The 21,828-nt window shown below is 37.2% G+C and overlaps 1 protein-coding gene across 1 annotated transcript; it reads right to left on the bottom strand.

Moving 5' to 3' along the window:
- On the bottom strand, positions 1–21,624 carry LOC137387587 (vacuolar protein sorting-associated protein 8 homolog). The gene is made up of 31 exons (XM_068074092.1): positions 21,547–21,624; positions 21,054–21,119; positions 20,692–20,810; positions 20,470–20,554; positions 20,050–20,137; positions 19,546–19,825; positions 19,253–19,406; positions 18,681–18,860; positions 17,417–17,497; positions 16,315–16,485; positions 15,688–15,798; positions 15,276–15,413; positions 14,688–14,780; positions 13,922–13,968; positions 12,976–13,198; positions 12,187–12,328; positions 11,370–11,531; positions 10,226–10,334; positions 9,613–9,772; positions 9,062–9,201; positions 8,007–8,187; positions 7,106–7,245; positions 6,837–6,969; positions 5,651–5,740; positions 5,495–5,564; positions 4,318–4,415; positions 2,861–3,100; positions 2,341–2,507; positions 1,619–1,760; positions 712–759; positions 1–444 (listed from the first exon to the last, which is right to left on the bottom strand). Exons 1-31 carry the CDS (start codon positions 21,622–21,624, stop codon positions 316–318), a joined length of 4,065 nt encoding a protein of 1,354 aa, XP_067930193.1. The 3' UTR covers positions 1–315.
- Positions 21,625–21,828: the final 204 nt, after the last annotated feature.

Below are 21,828 nucleotides of genomic sequence, written 5' to 3' on the forward strand. Positions count from 1 at the left end.
ATTCCATGTGAAAATATCATGAATCCAATTTTATTAAATTCGTATGCAAATTTTTATCATAACAGCTGAGCAATGAGTAATAAATAATATGTCATACAATTATCATGTGAGAAAAAATGATAGGCTGTGTGGCTATAGCATTCATAAATACTAACTCAATAGATGTAGATGAGCCCGCAAGAAATGGCTATTTACTCCGTGTGACAAAGGCAGCAGGCATGAAAACTTGAAACTCTGTCAGCGGCAGGACTGAAATGACTCCAGACTAGGACTAGCCGCTTGACCACTGTAAAAGTCAGGGTCTTCAAGTTACGGTCACGTTTTATCCAGCATGTTGTTGTCGATACAGGAAGGTGGAATGAGACGGAGGGAGATGTCAGATGTCCCCATCGGTCCACGGCGTCTACGGTTGAGCTTGTGTTTTCCACGTGGCTCCAGTTCCTCCTGTGGGAGATTAGCAAAAACATGAGCGAATCGGTTGCCTAGTATTCAGCAATTACCCAATCAAAAAGTTATACTCATAGCACTAGTATTTATAACATTGTTGTCACCCACAAATGTATCATTCAATTTACACATAGCGCATTTGTAAGAGATAGTGTTTCCAAAAGATTTATTTATCAATAATCATATCTTGAAAACAAGTCTGCTAAAAGGATAAATAAATTGAGAAACTAATCTTGTGTTTTGAGATAATGAGATTTAGTCTACCTGAGGATCGTCTGTATCGATGGAGCCGGCTCGAGCACTGAGCATTCTCTATAATGACATGAAGTGCATTATTTCGTGTACATACATGTGTATTATGCATTATTGTGTATTATATTATGTACATACATGTACATAATGTTTTGTACATACATGTTCAATTGTTTTTATGTACATACATGTACATAAAACACAATATATCAATGAATGTGCTAAAAAACAAGCAAGCAAATGACAAATAAAAGCCGGTCAATCGCAAAAAAGGGTAAAATTGATTAATACTGCTGATGTATGGCCTACTTAATGGGACATGACAGCTTGAAGAATGTCACTGCCGGTGTCATGCTAAAAAAAACTTTTTTGCACTATCTTGTGGTGTGCGCTGGTTATCTGGCAAGTGTCAGAACAGGCATACCACTGGCGAGTCATTCCAGTTGAGTAGAGAACAGCGGTGCATACTGTAGCCTTTTAGGATAAGAAACACATATTTTTCAAAAATGCCATTAGTGATTGGAATCCTTATATTTCTGATTGTCAAAAAACCAGTAAAAGCAGTAATGCTTCATTATTGTGACAGCAAACAAGATAAGGCATGTCGACATGAAATACCTATATACCAAAAGTAGCTTTCTGGCATAATTGAAGAGTGGCCAGTACCATGTAGGCTTTTCTAAATTAGTGGTACAGCAGGGAGCTTGCTAGTTGGCACTCTCTGAGCATTTTATATAATTATGGGCAACAGTGTATTTCAGCACAAGTAAATTATAGTTGTTTTAAAGCAAGAAAAAAAAACTCTGATGCCCTCCCTGTAGCTCTGGCTGCGGTTAAACTTATCTTTACCAAACCTTGACCTTTTCATTTTGTGTCCAAGATAAAAAGAAATGCGGTGGAGTCATTAGAAGGATTTCACCTGTAGATTGGAGGAAAGCCTAGTTCTTGTAGAATTGTCCTGTTGGCTGCAGACATAACAAGCGTAGACTAGCGAGTCATCGGTGGATTGAGCAAGGGCTCCGCATCTTTCCAGACACGAGTCATGAAATAGGTGACCACACCTGCGACATGAAGCATTGAATGTGTGACAACACCTGCCTGACCATTGAATATGTGAGCAGACTTGCCATATGAAGCATTGAATATGATGCTTGCTTGTTTGTAACATAAGCAACGGATTACAGGGAGCACATCTGCAGAGTTAGTAGTGAAACTGTTGAGCATGTATGTATTTGTCTAGTGAGCTATTGACTTGTGAGCCTGTTTGAAAAAAACCTGAAGTGTCGCATGATGGATCGCAACTGCAATAATGGCTGAGCTCTTTATCAGAAAACCAGAGGTAGATACCATTAAAAAAACATGATATCGACAAATGGGGATGATTAGTAGCGTTACGCAAAATAAGTGCAATGATATTTAAGAAAATAGACAAACAGATCTAAATTGAATAGAGCCCTTGATATTGCAGACAATAAGACAGCTGTGACAGTCGTCATTGATGATATAAAATGGCAAATGTGACAGGCTCAGCAGATGGAATAAATGTAACTGGTACTCAAGGCTGGCCGTCTACTCAGTGTATCACATTTGTAAGTTACAGCAGTAGCAATTGACCTAAATCTCTCAGAACTAATCGCCCACCTGAAAACTCTGAGCTGCGAGGTGACACTGCTTGAGAGCACCTGCCTATTACAGTAAGAGCATCTGTCTCGACTGGGCACAAAAGCTTTACTTTGCATTGCTTTCTGCTCCCTCATTTGATTGAGCAAATCTCCGTGCATCATGTTACTGAGCGTGCTGCGCAATGTCTGTCAAGACACAAACACATGTGTAGAATATGATGCGTGAATATGTGATGTTAAGCTGGAAGTTACTAAGCTGGAAGTAACTATAAATGCAAAGGTACAAAATCTGTTTTGAAAAATCATAAAAAAGAACCTCTTTTTACTAATTGTCATATAATTTACTGAACAATAGTAATAATAGAAATGATAAACCAGGTCAGCAAAAAATTCAGCAAACTTGAAGCTACTAGTGTTCTCAAGTTGGAGTTTAACCACCATAAACATCGAAATAAAATTTATAGTGTAAAAGCATGACCAGCCAAAAAAGAACTGAGTATAGGTTTTGGTGCCTGGAGATGTTCATTTACAAATCGAACCTTCTCATAGTTGTAGGTGTGGATCATGCCTAGTACAAGATCTTTAACATCTCCAAACCTTCCTTCACCAAAAGTGAACTCTTTTACAATCTTCGACATGATGGCTGGCAGTTCTATATACTCCATCATACTGTTCAGCACTTGGCGGCTGGCATCCTTGAACAGGCTGAGGTGAGGGTTGTCCACAGGAAGCTTTTGGTGGGGCTCCATAACAGAGTCGAGAAGAGGAAACCAGAGAGCCTGATCAAAAGATATTTTCATTGCACAACAGTTTTCGGGTTCTCGCTGATGGCCTTAAGCGCAAATAAAAAAGCTTTCACAAGGGTTCGAGCTCAAAAAGTGGAAGATGAAAAACTTCAAATGAGTTTTTACGGGTGCGAGATAATAATTTGTTATTATTTAGATAAATTCCCTGCTTCAACTCCAAGTGAAAAAGCAGATTCAGCAATCAATGATTTCTAGCAGCTTTTTCAGCAATCAATGATTTCAGCGGATTCTAGCAATCAATGGAAGAAGTAATTGAGGGGCTTCCTGACACGAACTGTAGTTTGCGTGGTACTTGATAGGAACCGGCTGAGTGCATGAACCGAAGTCAGAACCGCAAGCCAGATGTCTAATGACTCACATATAGATAATTGCTAGTAAAGTTAGCTATTGAGACTCTTAATGACCAGTTGTCACAGTATTTGCTAACACCTGATGATAATAAAACTTGATCGCCCTGAAACTATTTAAATCTAGATTATTATTATTATTATTCATAACAACTGTAGAAGGACGAAAACTGCTTTCTCTTATCCATACAATATCCCCAAAATATGGAGCTGCCTTGCTCGCTGGTACCTACTCTGCCGTAACATAGAAACTCTAAGTTGAATGTCTGATGTAAACATAACAGGCGGTTAAGTCTATTTTATTGTCTTTCAACTGGTCAAAATTATAACCTTATTATTGTAGCCGGTGGTAAAGATATCATTAATCAACAACCGAACTTGATTATGAAGCCGAGTTCTCTAAATCAAAGTGAAACAAAATAATTTTTGCTTCGCATGGAATTTAAAATAATGTTCTTTTACTGCGGTGGAAGCTTTGCTGAATATAAAAACTTACTTAAGAAATACCCATTGCATAGTCATCAAAACTATGGTTAGTTTCTGCTAAAACTTGGCCTTTTGTTGAAAGTTAGAAAAATTTAGGAGACGATATTTATTTCAGATAATACTTTTCTGTGTCCAAACAGTCTAAAATATAAATCCATTATGTGCTGCAGTTTACGTTAAAGCAACATTTCTAAACAAAACATGTTTTGTTCACCAAATAGAGCAATTGTCATATTTGCTTCCATATAAGATAGGTTTATTTGCTGTTTGCTCTAGAAATTAGAAATTTTGGAATAAGAAAAAGTTCAAAGAGCATCTTTGAAAACTGCCAAGTTAATATAAATGTAAAAGACTCACCTTGCATTGTGTCTCCGTAAGTTTGCTGCCGTTTCTCTGACAAAGTCCAATCAGCTTAATGAGTAAACTTTCCAGCTGCTGGCTGAGTATCAGGGTATCTGTCAGTACACATAGCTCTATTGACTAGTAATAGAGGTAAACATATATCTATTGACTAGTAATAGAGGTACACATAGCTCTATTGACTAGTAATAGAGGTACACATAGCTCTATTGACTAGTAATAGAGGTACACATATATCTATTGACTAATAATAGAGGTACACATATCTCTATTGACTAGTAACAGAGGTATACATATCTCTCTTGACTAGTAATAAAGGTACACATATATCTATTGACTAGTAATAGAGATACACATATATTTATTGACTAATAATAGAGTTATGCATATATCAATTGACTAGTAATAGAGGTAGACATATATCTATTGACTAGTAATAGAGGTTATCTAGACACAGAGCACTTTTGATTCTAAATGCCTGAAGTTAATGTACTGGGAGTTCATACTGGAAGTTATAATCTTTACAATAATAAGAACCGTGCCTGTCTATCTGAAGCCACGGCTGGATGTGGGGAAAAGATTGCATCAGACAGGATTTGAACCTACAATATTCGACGTTTTCGCCCGGTGCACTACCACCTGCAGTACCAACCAGTAGGCTACCTGCGCTGCCACCTGCACTATCACCCGGTAGGCTACCACCTGCCCTACCACCCGGTATGCTACCACCCGGTACGCTACCACCCGGTACGCTACCACCTGGTATGCTACCACCCGGTACGCTACCGCCCGGTACGCTACCACCCGGTACGCTGCCACCTGCACTACCACCTAGTACGCTACCACCTGCACTACCACCTGGTACGCTACCACCTGCACTACCACCCGGTACGCTATCACCTGCACTACCAACCGTACGCTATCACCCAGTGCCCTACCACCTGCACTAATTGTTCACTTTCATCGATGTTAGAGTTATTGCGCACATACTGTACTTATTCACTGCGGTTCATTAGCACTCATGACAATCTCTTGCAGCACACTAGCCTGCCAGGGTACTGGTTATATAAAACAATACATATATAGAATAGACAAGTATTTATTGGCAGTAAACAACATATACCGGTAAATTCATCCGCTCATAAACATATACACCAGAGACATGGTAACTTACTATTTGTGTTCTTGGAAGCCCGTGGATCTGTTACTAGCTCTAAGAACAGCTCTATCTTCTCCTTGAATGTCTAATGAGTAAAAATGCAACATAGTGTGAACTTACAAAACAGCAGACTAAGTCAACTAGTCGTAGGGTCAAATGAGCTAAACTTACTTTCATCATCATATCGAAGGCCTCCTGTATTCGACCCATCTTCTCCAGCAGGTATGACATGGAGTCATATTGGTGATATTTCTGACAAATCTGTAGACAAAAACTGACTTGATGATATATCATGAGAAGTTGTAAGCCAAGAAAATCTGTTCACTAAACACATTAGTTAAACAGGTCATTTATTAGATATTCATAGACATAGATATTTGAGCGGATTTTCGATTCTCTAGCAAACATGACATTCCTTCAGTCTTTGATAATAATTACTTTTATCAAAATTTGAAATACGAGGGGAATTCCGAGGAAATTTTTGCCTTCAGATGCGAGACAAATTTGAGATAAGAGCATACGAGATGATTTCCGATGCAGCCGCTAGGTAGATGAGTATGTGAGAGGCTTACAAAAACAGCATCGCTTCATTTTTCTCATCGAATAGAAAAAGGATTTACAAAGGCTGGCTAAAAGTGAAGACGAAAGCAAGCCTAAAGATGAGGCAAGAGCCAAACCGGAAAAAATTAATAAAAATAAAAGCAAACTAGAATTAAGTTTAGTGTGAGATTAAAATTTATTTTAAAATGTGCGCATAATAAGCTAAATTCATTTAAGTTGAACGTAGATTTTATGTCATGTGACGTAGTGTCACAAAGGTGTCATGTATCAAACGTGTCTCTGTCAAGTGTCTCGCACACCGCTGTTAGCTGCTACCGTCTGTCTCAAAGATAAGAACATCATACATAACTGTACATAATAATGTCACCTTTTATTGCTGATCATAACCATTACATAGGTATTTGTTATTTTGTCAGCATAGATTTTCAAGTAAAACAATTAAAAACCTGTTTTTATTGTAATATCCTGTTTTTAGGGGTGTTTTTTCCAAAGTTGGGAATCGATCAATTTGTATTTAGTTATTTTATATAAAAAAGATGATTTGAGATACACATGAATTGACATACAGGCATATGGTCAAGTTGTATGTCAAGGTATTATTGTAATTATCTTACTTTAATGCAAAACCAATTCCTATGACCAAATGCCAACGATTGTTAAACTATGCAGTGCGAAAAAATTTGAAACGATTCAAAGAGACACCACATTGCTACTTGAAAGAGACTCTGTACTACAAACAAACATATACTCCTTAATTAAAATTCTTACTAGGCGAGCAAGAACATGCTGTACACACCTCGTACACAGACCCGGCAGTGTAGCCATCAGTTGTTTTAAGATAGAGCTCGACAGAGCCGCTGTCAAATTTACACATCCTCTCTATGTAGATATCATGCAAGTTAGCATCTAGTGAGGGCATCTCGCTGTCCCTAAATATCAGTCAACGCCGATTAGTGGCCATAGATTCAATCAATGCAAAACTTGAAACAAAAAATCACACAATCTATAGCTAAGCCTAAGATGTTTTTACAGGGAAAGATGACAGCCATTGAAAACGATCTGTACCTTTCAACCAAAAGTGCTTTAAGCAAAGAATATTGTGTCCTCTCTTCGCTATCTAGTGTACGTATGACTTTTAGCCAGTCAACTCTGACAATATTTGTGAGCAGTGAAACTGTCTGAGACGCGTCACATTCGACGAGAGCCTGCAAATGAGAAACTCAGTTGTTCAAGCGATTTTTGCTAGCCTTTCCATGACTAGGTGAAAAATCTAGAGAAATTATCTCGCTAACAATTTCATTAAGTTAGGCAAACAGAAGCCTGAGCCTTACAACCTCGTCATGCTATGACGAACCAGTTAATACTAGATTACCTAAAGGGTGCATAATATGTATGACAGTAATCACGCATATACAATACAATATAGAGGTTCCCTACCAGCGGTCACAAAACAGCCTCCTATTAGCCTTCTGTCCTAGCTTTTGGTGTTCATAATGACATGCAATGGCAATATATAATATAGCTATATGTCCTAAGTCTATGTCTAAGTATATATATATACACACCTAGACAGACTAAGGTATATATAACTAGACATATGTATTACTGTTGTTTCATGAGTTAGACATGGGTAGTATGCCCACTGCCATAAAACCTTCAGAAAAAAATGGAACAGCTAGAAGCTAGAGAGCGGGCTTCAGGAAAGACTAAAGACAGCAGTTTAAATGCCTGCTAGACATAACTGAATAGCCTGGGTGTGTGATGACAACTTTTAAACTCAAGTTGGGTTGCTTTTTATTTAGCGTTTAGAAAAAATTACCTTCAATCATTTGGATATTAAACTAACATCCAGCCTCTTCCTTAATTTCACCGGCCACGCCATTAAAATTACAAAAACAATATAACCAACTCGATAAAAAAAGAGCTCAAGATACGAGCCACAGAAAAAAAAACAAGTAAGAGCAACCTTGAGATGCGAGAGAGTCACTTGTGTGATCTTGTCATGTATATTAGCTGATTGTCTGTCATTCAAAGTAAGTTCTATGAAGGAGAAGGCCTGGTGACAGCGAGACGGGTCCTCCAAATATGTTAATAGAATTTTATCATGTAAATTATGCTTTTTGAAGATATACTCGCACACTCGAAACCTGCAACAATAAGATGACATAGTTTGCTCAACAGAAATAACCTTAACTGTCTTCTACCAGTGACAGTGACTTATCATACTTTCAAATAACAGTCTTGTAATTGTTATTCTTTTCTAAGCATCAGATGAGCTAACATGGGTTTTTAGCAAAAAAGGAATTTTGGTCTTATTTTCTCTTTGATGACATATGTCAATCCAGCCGCCAGTTCTCACACTCAGGTTATAGCAAATAAATAATACACTGTGTTTCTTGACTGGATGTAATGGAAGTTTGAACCTCCAGCCTCCTGCGTGATGAGTTATTACCCAATAATCCAGAGGTAAACTACATTAATTAGAGATAAATTTGATAAGCCTTTGTAAGTTAAAATACTTTTCCAAACCAAATGCTGAGGACAACATGAGATTGAGGAAGTGGCACATGGAGACATGGTTTAGAGAAATAAATTAAAATATTCCTATGCAAGTTGACAAAAAACATTTGGAATGAATGTATCAGTTAGATACAGTGTCCTGTAGTAATATACACAACATAATAAACATGACAGTAGTGCTGTGAAGGAATGAATTACAATGACAACTTAAAAAAAGACCCTCTACCAACTTGGATCAAAAGCAAAACTAAGATTGGCTTTGTGTTAAATAGTGAAACAGAATAATCATGAATATGATGCATAAGTACTTTAAGGCTAGGCTTGTTCAACAAGTGCTTACAGATTGGCATGCTCAACAAGTGCTTACAGATTGGCATGCTCAACAAGTGCTTACAGATTGGCATGCTCAACAAGTGCTTACAGATTGGCATGCTCAACAAGTGGTAAATGTTGACACGCTCATCAAATACCTGCAAGTAGGCAGGCTCAGCAGATACTTACAGATTGGCATGTTCAGCCATGAGTAGTATTTTATCTGCATCGATCTGAAGTTCCTTTTCAACTGTAAGCAACTCGAGGAGAGCTTCCTGCCGCTCCTCTTTATGAGAGTCGTCTCCTCGCTTGCATAGAAACTCTATTATCTGGTAACATCATGTTAGGTCACCGTTGTGTGACAGTAATAATACCGATATTGTCAAGTATTGGTTATTCACATTATTGCAATAGCTGCCCGTTAGATTTGTCAACCCTTATTAACAAGACTTGTTAACACTCACATACATGTGTAAAACAGTTTTACATATGCGCACACAGTGCAATGTTATTAATAATAAATAATGCCTCGCATTTCCATAGTAATTGTATTATTTGAATATTTAATAAAACAGAGATGCTTGAAATACTGCAAAAAAATTAATTTGTTATTTCAGACAGGCAGCCGATGGTGTCTGACACCTTTTCAGGATAAACTGTGGCCAACTAGTGGTCAGCTAGAGGTGCAAGGGCACTGACCTATTTCTGGTGCTAGGCCTGAAGAGGCCCCACACACTCACCTGATCAAACAGATTTCTACTAAGATGCAGAGTGGTACAGTGTCGAGCCAGCTGTCTGGCAAGAAATAAGAAGAGCATTCCATGTTGTGTGGGGGTGTAACCAGAGCCCTCGACCACAATCTGCAGCAAGATATCCACCACCCTCTGCCTTTGCCCTGCACTAAAACGTAATTTAAATGTTTACTCTTGAGAATCTACAGATGACAGTTACAGATGATGAGCAGCTGTTTTGTAAGGTACCTGTATGAGCATCAGGTTAACCCCCACTGCAACAAAGCATATCGGTAAAACTGCCTCCTCTTTCTTCTACTATAGGATGGTTCCTCGCTAAACACCCACAGATGATATGAATAGCACAATTCATAAAACGGCAGATTTACAACAGAAAAGATTGACATATAGATTATATATAGGGTAACACGAGTACGCTTTGCCTAGTCCTAATGTCCATACGAATAGAGATTATGTTCTACAACCTTTTACCAGTAGATATCATTTAATGCTCTGTTTAACAATAGTCCTCTAATTGCATCTAATTACGTGGACAGACAACAACATATATATTTAAGCTGTGGAGTAAGATATTCATAATACATAGATGAAAGACACCAACCTGTCAGCACCACCAAACTCTGGCTCCTCAAAAGCCAAAGCCATCACATTGAGAAACTCTCTTGTATCAAAGTCTAGAAATGTCCTCATGTGCGGGTAAGCCTTTTCACCTGCAACATGCATGAGTTAACTATAAATATTGTCAGCATAGTATGAACATGCTCTTCTACTAGTGGCTATAGGGTTGCCTATCAGCATGGAATTCCTTGCCAATTAGGCTTCCACCCTTCCACCCTCCTCCTCTACTGGTGGCCATACATGGGTTGCCTATCATAAGTCATCAGCATGGAACTCCTTGCCAATCTGGTTAAGGAAAATTGATAGTCATGATGGTTTTAGGGCTGCTTTGAAGCAGTACTTGCTGGACTCTCTGGAATAAATCTGTTCTGATTTCTTTTGCTTAAACAACCATGTTTCAAACCATGTCTTCATTAATAATCTCATCTGTTAATGCGGGCTCTGCGCCTCGAATAGCCATGCTACTGCGCATATGGGCCCTACTTGCGCCTTACTTTTTTATCATCTTGTTATATTATGATTTAATGTACGTAAAACAAACAAACAAACAAACAAACAAACAAACAAACAAACAAACATACTCGACTGACACTATGCCAGCTTTCTCATTGAAAACAGCAAATATGTTACAACTTTTTATAACCAACATAAAACACTACTTGCTAATGAGTCTTCAACTGTCAGTACATGTACCTGCACCTACCTAGTCGGCTCTGGGTTCAATAATGAACAGCGTAACACTGATGCTAGCCATCCTCAGGTGACATATACGTAACAAATGTTTTCAGAGTTGTCTTACCATAAACATACTACTTAGCCAGAAAGATTAGTCTTTTAGCTACCCTATGGTACCGATCTGTTTAGTTTACAAGTCATGTGACCTTGGACAATTTCTATTTAGTTCATTCTAAGTTTGAAGTAACTTATTATGAACTATAAAGCTAGAAAGATTATAATATAAGGTGTAACAATGTATTAGTGTAAACTAGTGTAATAATATAAAATTGCAAGTTTCGTTTTGATATTACAAAATATAGGTGTAAATTTATGTAAATTGAAGTGAAATATTGAATATCTTGATTTTACAGTAATGATAATGTGGGGGCTAACAGCAAATGCACACTCACCACTTGAAGGAGAATCTGTATGTAGACATGTGAGGGTCTTGAAAATGCTTTTTTTGACGTCCTTAGCGACAGCCTCGTCAAGAGATCCGAGAGGGTAGGCGAGTCCAGCTAGGGAGTTGCTAATGTAGACAAGCAGCTTGTTTCCGAGCTTCACATGAATGTCTAGAGTGTAGCAAGTAGTAAAATACACCGAGTAGTAAGGCATGCGCATAGAGGTCATATATTCAGAAGGAATGAGCAGTAAAACAATAATACTTCAGCATTAAACGAAAGTGAACTTAAAGATGTGCTAAAAATAATCAAATTTTACAAGTAAATTTCTATATTCTCCTGAAGTATTGTATTACAAAAAATGAATTTAAATAAGTGTAGAAGGATACAATAGTGAGTACAATATAACAATATTTACAAATGATATCAATTAGCAAATGTTCCTCTTCTCACTGGCAAATGACTCGTTTTGTAGTACAACTCTATGACACAAATGATATCGAAATAATTTTTGCTTCTTTTCAATCGAATCTTTCCCTTCAAGCCCTAAATCCACAAGCATGAATTACCATGTCTCTAATTTTTCCCACCCTAAATCCACAAACACAGGTCAGCATCCCTCCAACGCCATATAAAAATGACAATCTATAGAAGCTCCTCTAAACTAGCTTCAACTAAATGATTACTTTGCAATCTCATTTTAGTATCATTTTTGTAATACGAAAATCAAGGCTATTATCAGTCACATTCTCTTCTCTCTTTATCTAGCCAACTCATCAGCATGTGCTGACAACTCACAGAAAAAAGTCACAAGAGCTGTGCTTACCTGAGAGCTGTTTGCCAGAAGCAATGGCTTCTCTCAGCACGGCAATGAGCTCTAACAGAGGTGAGATGTAGTCCTGGAGCCCCTGGTTGTATATGTATATAATAGCATCATACATTCCATTCTCCCAGCAAAGCTTGACTGTCTGCAAATATATACGTCAATATGATGTCCTACACTTTAAGATCTCCTATTACTCAGACCTAGACAGAAGAACTAATATTGCCCCTAGTAAGATAAATAACTTCATGCTTACCCTGGCTGTCAATAAATGAACAGAGGTTTGAAAGAATTGACTTACTCGAGACATACTGTCAACACACTGTTGATAACAACCTATAATTAACCATCTATGCTGTTAGATGTCTTAGCATTAGTAGATCTCAGGCTATCTATGCTATACTGGTCTATTCATTTCGTAGGCCAAAATATCTCACATTTACTGTATTTCATGAATCCACAGAACTTGCAAAATTGAAAATTGCTAACAGATGTGCATTTTTAATAACTTTGCCTGGCATAATTTTTACAAACTCAAACAATAGAGATTTCAAGGTTCACAAAACATTTATTATAACTCAAGCTTTTGGCTACAGCCAGATCTTATTACGCAGCTAGCAATGCCTGACGAGAGTCTGTTTTGTGCTCGCATCATTTGTGTGGCTGCCGGCATCAAATTCACAAATAAAAACACTCGCACTCTCAAAATACTTGTAAGGATTATCTCTCATGGCTGATAGAACGCTAGGGCCTTCTGTTAATATCAAGATCTTTGTTCTATAGCTTGAGTACCTCATGTATATCAAGACTGATAATGTCGAGGTGTATGATGCACGCCTCGACCCTGCCCAACATGTCTTTTCCTTGAAAATGGCTCGTCAAGTCTTTCATGATCTGAGGAGAGATACGTTGCAGCTGGTCATCAAGAATGTATGGCTCAAGACACTCGAGGAACGCACCGTGGGCAATGACATCCTGGCTAAACCTCTCATAGAGCCGTCCAAACAGCACATCTCTACAGCAACATGTAATATCACAGCTCTACAATGACATGTAAAATCTCAGCACATCATGAACAGATAATTTAATGTTTCCACAATGACATGAACCCGTTCCTGCAGCTACAGGTAGTATTGAACTTTTACACATAAATGAAACATCGCTACTCTACCAATAAATGTAATCTCACATCTCCACAGTTAGATGACAAATAAAAACTCTACATTTATATATAATCTCTGACATATGTATGTCCTATGTCTGACATATGTATGTCCTATGTATGTCTCCATATAAAAGGCTAATAATTAAGTTAAGCAAGCAATCAAGTTGATAGCATCTTAAGCAATTGCCAACTATAAAAATAATCATGTTACATGTATTCCAAATGGAACATAATTACAAAAACAAATTATTAAAAAATTTAACTACTTGGTTGTTATAACAGATTTTTACACATTCACTAAGTTGGTAGCAGCTTTATAAATTCTAAAGGTGAACAGAGATGCAATAGCATTGGTAAGGCAGGTATTTTTAAAAAATGAAACAGGTAAGATAATACCAATTTACCGCGCATCATTTTATGTTAATAAGTTTAGTTATTTATATAAACACATATATATACATGTATATATTATATATAATATATATTATATATATTAATATATATATTGTATATATAATATATATTATATACATATATATAATACAATATATATATATATAATATGGTACTTACACCCTCTCCAGTCGTAAGCAGTATTCAACGCATATAGGGACCACATTCTACAATAAACAGCCATACAAACTCTACATACTCAGAGAATACACATAAAATGGTACAAAAATAATTTAGGTTGTACTTAATTTACACGAATGAAAATAACTTAAATGATTCATGAGAACATACCCTGACATCCTGGCACATGTACTAGTGAGAAGTGTGAATAGCGACAAGCATTTCAGATTACCATGACACTATTCATGTGTTCCAGTTCATAACATAACTCGTACCTATATACAATTCATATCATGTGTTTGCATGCTAAATCATGCAAATAAAACTATACACTATATTGTAACCAGTGTGAACCAAATTTTTCCAGTTGAGCAAGCACTAGTGGCTAAACTGGAAAGTTTAAAAAAAAATCAATTATCTTGATGATGTTCTGAGGCGGAGTAGAGAATGCAAGAGAGTTAAATAGAAGTTCAGTCAGACATATCTATAAGAATTAACAATAACACACTCAACATGGCAACATGTTACATTTCTATTAAATGTTTCAGCCAAACTCTTCCAACATTATAAAGTTCCTCATGACATGAGATTGTGCTCTGTCAAGGAGTCGACTGTTGAGAAGATGTATGACTCATATATGCTCCAGTTAAAAGTAGAAAATCACTAGTGATTTTCTACTTCACCGGCCAGTGTTTGCATGTGACCAGGTATCATACTGCTCAACATTGCCACAGATCAAAAAGAGTATGAAGAAGAGTTGTCTTACCTCGTAATGTTTGATGAGCTCATCTATATTGCCAAACTCGGGGCAGAGTTTAGTCATGGAGAGATCAATGTAGGTGTAGAGAATGTCCAGCATCTACATTGCAAAAAAGTAAAATCAATGCAGAAAAGTGCATGAAATACTAAAAGAACAACCAGCTCATTGGTAACATCTGTGAGGATTGTTATAAGTTAGGATAAACTATACATAGTTTTCCTCTATTGTAAAAAAAACACACAATTAAAGGCTTGAGCATTTTACTTGAAAAAATTGTTTTAAAAATCATGATACTCAAAATATGAGGGTGATAAATTTTATAGCATGAACTACTACAATAACTATAAAAGGCGATGGAGTCAAGAGGCTATTAACAATACGGTTCTTTTAGGAATAGATTCAACATCCTAAAATATAACAGCAAGTAATATATCCCAGTACTTGACCACACATGACAAATATTAAACATATGAGTCTATTCATTCTTCTATATCCAACACAAACTGCAGCAGAGAGACAATCAATGACTGGTAGTGCCACAGTAAGTGTTAAACCTAACAGTATTGCCTTCAAACAATCAAATTGGCCACTCACTTTGTTAGCCACAACCTTCTGTCGTTTTTCAGGATTGCTGGAAAGACCAATAACAGCCTTAGCAGTCCCATCGTAAAAAGTAAGAGCTAAGGCTATCGCATCCTGATGTCTATTCTCCCTTAGCAGCACATCCAGCCTCTGTAGGAACACAGTCTTTTGTTTACTGAGTAAGAGTAATGATTGGCCTAATGTATTGTGATATTCTTTTTTGTGATCTGCTGCCAGCTGATGACAAAAAAATGAATCCTTTTGACAGAAGTTATTAATGAATATCTGACCAACCGTTGCGAGATATGACAGTTTAGATGTGTAAGAATGTTTCACAACTACCTGTGACAAAGTGTCACTGTGCACTTTCAATGAGAGGATTTTAAGAAATAAAACTGCAGTCTATCTTATAGTTGAAACCAACCTCCTGCCATGTTCTTGTAGTCATCACATGTATTGACTTGCTGCCGAGCACAAATAGCTGTGACCTGAATGAAGCCAGGGAGTAGTAACAGGCGTGTCCTCCTGCGTGAGACTGCAATACAAACATCTGTGTCTCAGCCCCACAATATGCCACACTAGTACTCATATAAGATACTAGCTGTGCTACCCGGCGTTGCCCAGGTATTAAAAATCAGCTAATAAACAATGAGAGGCAATGAGAATTGCGTGTCACTTGCTATTAGCCTTGCACATTGCCAATTGATAAGTTGAGTAAACTTATTAATAAGAGCTACCCCTCTCTGTGACGTTAAGCCATTACTTTGCGTTGTGACCGAAAGTGGTTGCTTATTTGTTTCCATATAGCGACATATATTGCCTAACGAATCTATCAAGCTCGTCTGGTTTAGTTAGTAAGGTGTCAGACTGGCTAGCAGGAGGTTCCGAGATCAAATCTTCTGCTATACAGATTTTTTATTCAAAGATTTTAATAGCTATAGATGGACATATACACAAACTTTGAGAAATATATATATAGATTAGTATTCCGTAAGATACCTAACTATATGTCAGGCCTTGGAGAAGACTGCGAGAGTTGGTTAGAACTTACCAAGGCAGGGCTAACATTACAGCCCGTTGCCAGACCCTTGAAGAAGCTAGTGCCATAGACAAACCGCATGTCTGACATATCTATTACTTCGAGCTCTTCCCAGCTCGCCACATCCACAAGATGAATCTTCTCGAAGGTGTCCATGACAGCGAGAGTGAATGAATTGAGCCACTACACAAAACCAAGAACAGAGATCTGTTATCAACAGGGCTGGTCAGTCTATGTCTGAGTGAAGCTTTGATTGCAGAAATTTCACTTACTGCCAACTAAGGAACAGCCATAATCTATAGATGATACATGATGCCTTCACATCGGAAAACCAAACTTTGACTACAGTGGATGAGTGTTGCCAACAGTGTACATGTAATCACACTTGACCTGTTAGACAAAAACGCTGCCAATCAACTGCTTACCTATAAGATTTTCGAATAGCTAGCCAGAGGCTTATTAAAAAGCAGACGATGTGATCACATGATAAACCATAAACATAACTTAGCATGTTTGATATCTACTCAACTGTGAAGCAATTGGCAGGTCAAGAGAACATACAGAACTCTTAACTGTTGCTCTTCATCAAGGGATACTGGAGGAAGGTTACAGATATTTCAAATGAATTCCACTAAAGGTAGTAAAGGAATCAGCTCCAAATTTATATAACAGACAATCAGTGCAGCTGGTCTGCTAGTCTGCCCTCATCATGTCACTATTTAACCAATCTTGAACACACAGCAATAAACAAAGAGATAAAATATGAATAAAAAGTTAATAGATTCGTATGAACGTTTCTGTTTCATGTTGTGCAATCATATAAAGTTGAAGGGGTTGTCAAACTATCTTCCCAAGATCCTCAATGATGCTACTAATAAATAACATTTATATTCTGTAGAAAACTAGCTTGGTTTAAAGGTACTAAAAATATTTTAAACTTTGCAGTAAGCAAATAGCTAAACAAGTTGTTACACACAGAGATTTGACACAATTGCAGACCAATACTACTCATAGTTATAGTTGTAGATAGCTGAAACAGGTAAAAAGATAGCTGACGCAGGTAGAATATACTTCCCGTAGGTAGAAGATAGCTGACACAGGTAGAGCTACTTACACAAAATGCAATGATTTTATATGCGACTTCACTTGTCTGCAGTCTTCGAATCTCAATTTCTTGTGAGCCTTTTATAACTGCCTGGTAAAAGTAAAGAATGCTAAGGAAGCAGGGGCTAAGTGCAAAGGTCAGCAGCATTCAAGTATTACTCATAATAGCAATATAAATGTGAATGACATTCCCAGACAAATTTGCAAATAAAAGAATCACTACACAGAGCATATAAGCTCTCATAACCTTGTATGAGTCATTAATCAGCTCTAAACTCCCACATGCATGACGTTTCCTAGACAAGAATGATGGCATTAGCTAAACCACAATGTGGTTTTTAAACTGATGACATGTCATACTCAAATCAGCAAATCGACACACATATGCGGAGTAATGATGCTAGACCAATAATAACGCTACACACAGCATCGAAATCTGGGATAATAGTAATTTAGGATAATCCTAGAGATGTTTGAAAGCTTGGTAAACACGAAGTTATGGACCACACAAAGACTGATTACATCATATGAGTGACAACATCCCACGAGTGACGACATCACGCGAGTGACGACATCACACGAGTGACGACATCACACGAGTGACGACATCACACGAGTGACGACATCACACGATTGACAACATCGCACGAGTGACAACATCAGACAAGTGACAACATCCCACAAGTGACAACATCAGACGAGTGACAACATCAGACGAGTGACAACATCACACGAGTGACAACATCCCACGAGTGACAACATCACACAAATGTCAACATCAGACGAGTGACAACATCGCACAAGTGACAACATCACACAAGTGATAACATCGCACAAGTGACAACATCGGGCAAGTGACAACATCACTAAAAGCATTGACATTAAGATCATGGTGCATTTTGGATAATCTTATTTCATGGTTGGTAAATGTAAAGATCACGCAAACAGTAATGAAATTAGAGTAGTGACAACTGGGGATATTCCAAATATTAAACAAAACTAACAATTATCATAATGACTATCCATCCATTTTGTTGTAGCACATAAATTACTGTTACAGCTAGCATGTCATACGCTCTGCTGACACTACAAGCATGAGCCTAAGAAAAAAAACCATTATTCTTTTTTCTGTTTAATCTTGAGTTAAAATCTCAGAATCTTGATTAAATCTTAATCTTCCTGAATAATAATAATAATATTATTATTATTCAGGAAGTAGTGAGTTACGTGGATGAAAGGGGCAACAATAAAATGAAGCATATTGAAACAGGTACCTGGAAGAAATGGATAGTAGACTGTCGAGCAATGGCCAACACTGGCTCAAACACGGCATCAGATCCTGAAACCTTGACACCCGCACATCTCCAACACAAAAGAGGCAGGCAATCCTGTTGACCCGTCAGAATGAATGAGTATATAATGGACACCTTGGGCCTCAGGTTAATCACCAACAGCTGCATAAATAATGTAATTACGCAATATTAAAATTATTTACGTTCCATAAACTAGCTTTAATAATAAATTTGTGTCATAAAATAAATCCCTCCTGATGCAAACTCTAAAAAAAGCTCATCCGTGGCTAAAGGTTAAACCACAAATGTTGATGAAGCGGAAAGGTATGAAAATTTTTAAAATTCAAGGAATCATTGCCTTTTTTCAGAATTATTGGCAGAACATATATGCAGTCTTGTGTTTGCTATTGATATGCTGTCAAAATGTGTACGGTTCAAAATTAATAAAAAGTGTTTATGGATAAAGCCGAAGCTTTAATGTATGACTTTCAAATGTTTCATGAATTAGTAATAGACTAATAAATCTCTTTTTTAAACCATTTGCCGTTAATTACCTTGGTGAAGGTCACCATCGCTACAAGCATGGTATGTGCATTATGAGAGTTCTTGGCCTGTTTGGGTATATGTAAAGGCTCTATAGCGCACACCTCCCCTCGGCTTCCGGAGAATAAACAACGGGACACACAACCCCGCCCCGTAACAGTTCGCCTATAGAAAAATATGCTTGCTACAGCGATGTGACGGGATTATCTGTTTGATTGAGCTTTTTTGCTAGAACTTCACAGTATTCTATTCAGAGTTTGAATGAAGGAAATATACATTTTGAGCAGTTTGTAGGTAGACTCACGTGAACTCAAGGTCAAATACAGAGCCGTGACTATCAGCACAGACAGCAACTACGAAACTATCGGTAAATTTAATATGGATAACAGCTTGGCCAGCAGGATGTGCATCTGTAATCGTGCGCAACAGTTTGCCATTAGAAAGATCCCACATGGTAATCTGGCCCTTAGCATGACCAGCGAGCAAACGGCTGGAGTCGACATTGAAGGAAAGGCAAGAGACAGACCCATACTGCTCGCCAGTCTTAGCAGTTCCCAGACTCCATTTCATGGCTTGTGAAGGCTCTGCAGCAAAAAATGATATTCTTGGGTATCCAAAAACCCAAATAAGTGCACCAGCTCAGGCAACAAGAGCTGTCTCATTAATTAAGTCGCGCAGAAAGATGTTGCAGTACAAATGCAGACTACCATATAGTTTTATGCACAATAAGTTTTAATTAAAACAACATCGCGTCTAAACAAAATTTAGCATCTGAAAATTCATAATTCAAGGAAAGTTTACAACAAACCAAATACGTAGACGATTCCATGCGCTGTTCCGATTGCTATGAGAACATCAATAGCCATAGCTGTAGGAAAGCCAGCATTTATCCTCGTCTACAATGAAAATAAAAAAAGAACTCGGATACATGACTGTTAAAATTACAAACTCAAACTATTACTTTACTGAAATTAAAGGACTCTACTAACTCTGGCTAAATAAGTTTAACTTAAAACTTTGAGGCGCTGAATAGCTTCTCCACCAACCAATACCAACCAGAATCATTATTACAAAAAAGTGCAAAGATGCATTGAATGTTTTAGACACCTTGTTGAGACTTCAAAAGGCAACTAGGCAGATTGAATTGTCAAATCTTACTTTACACGCAAATATAAAGGTTATATATCGACAAGAAAATACATTGCTGATGCTATAGAAATTTACTCACTTGTGCTGCAACTATTTGAGTAGATATGCCCTTTAATATTGTGTGCCTCATCACTGACCCATGCCCTTCATAAATCTTCCTCTTTCTGCAATAATTTCCTTAATGAATATGGTGGTTTTTTGTATCTTTTAAATAAGGTCTTTAGTTAGATGTTTGCGCCATTAGCATCGCAAAACAAATCTTCATATTTCATGACACTTTTTTTAAAATTAATTAATCTACCTTTTTCTATCAAAGTCATCAAAGCTGAGTATGGAAGCAGTATCGAATGGTCCTAAAAGTCTTCCAAACTCGCTCTCTTCTGAACTTGACAGTGCATCATTTTCTTCTTCATCTCCGGACTAGATGAGCAAACAGTTAAAAAAAAATAAAGATAGTAAAAGTTAGCAAAAAAGCAAAACAAATTACAATTACTCTTGTCTTTTATGATTTTATTACAAAAAATTGAAAATGGTGGCCAAGAAATGTGGGGTTCATAGCAATACTTATTCTGTGAACCCCACATGATAAGTAAACTCAATTGCTCATCTATTTAACACCTAATAACTAAATAAACCAATTACTATAAAACGACATAACAATACCTCATTCAGGATGCTTTCAAGGGTAGGAGCAGCCACAGTTGGTAAGTCAAACTCCTCTGCATCCAACTGAAATTAACATTTCGTTAGAAAACAAGTGGGAGCTATTAGTGTTAAAACCATCTGTATAGAGCTACACTGAATCATATATGCCATTAATCAGCACTTCTTCAACCTTTAAAAGAAGACATTCATACCCTCTAGCTATGAGGTACCTCTGAATAAACGTAATACCACAATAGAATGTACATTTCTAAAACAAATAGCCACATCAGCACATGATACTCCAACTATAACTGCCAATTGTAGCATAGGCTGTTAAAATTATTATTATTTAGCACAATAGTCACTAGTACTAAACTTATGCCAAAATATATTAACTAGATTTCAGTTTGCAAACCTAAAGGATCTTTGTAAAAGAATGTGGGCAAGCACAAACAGTGACCATAAGATCTTTTAAAACTAAAATTTCTACAAATTAGACGATATGCCATGCCTGTTCAAGTTCACTTTCCAGTCCATTTAAAAGTAATTCGGCAGAGCTAACATTGTCAACCTCCCCTTTCTCATCCATACTAATGAACTAAATGGAGTCGAACTTTTACTTGCATATCCGTACGGCGGCGCCGAATACAGAGAACACAACTGCTAAAAGGTGTTTAGAAATTACGCACACAACTCCTTTTTGTTAAATTGGTGCCAATTTTTAATTGCAATTTCAAAATTCTTTCTTCCATTTTCAAAAAAACCTATATGACGAGCAAAACTTCATGTTTGT

The sequence above is a fragment of the Watersipora subatra genome, chromosome 1 (assembly GCF_963576615.1).
Source record: "Watersipora subatra chromosome 1, tzWatSuba1.1, whole genome shotgun sequence".
Taxonomy (NCBI): Eukaryota; Metazoa; Bryozoa; class Gymnolaemata; order Cheilostomatida; family Watersiporidae; genus Watersipora; species Watersipora subatra.

What these genes read in the sequence shown, in the direction of transcription:
- LOC137387587 (XM_068074092.1), bottom strand. Translation starts at nt 21,624, where the DNA reads ATGGATGAGAAAGGGGAGGTTGACAATGTTAGCTCTGCCGAATTACTT. An exon ending in GTAATGTTAGCCCTGCCTTG is followed by an intron (nt 15,799 to 16,314) that starts GTAAGTTCTAAC and finishes TTTGTATTGCAG; the next exon opens with TCTCACGCAGGAGGACACGC. An exon ending in GTAGAAATCTGTTTGATCAG is followed by an intron (nt 9,202 to 9,612) that starts GTGAGTGTGTGG and finishes TGATGTTACCAG; the next exon opens with ATAATAGAGTTTCTATGCAA.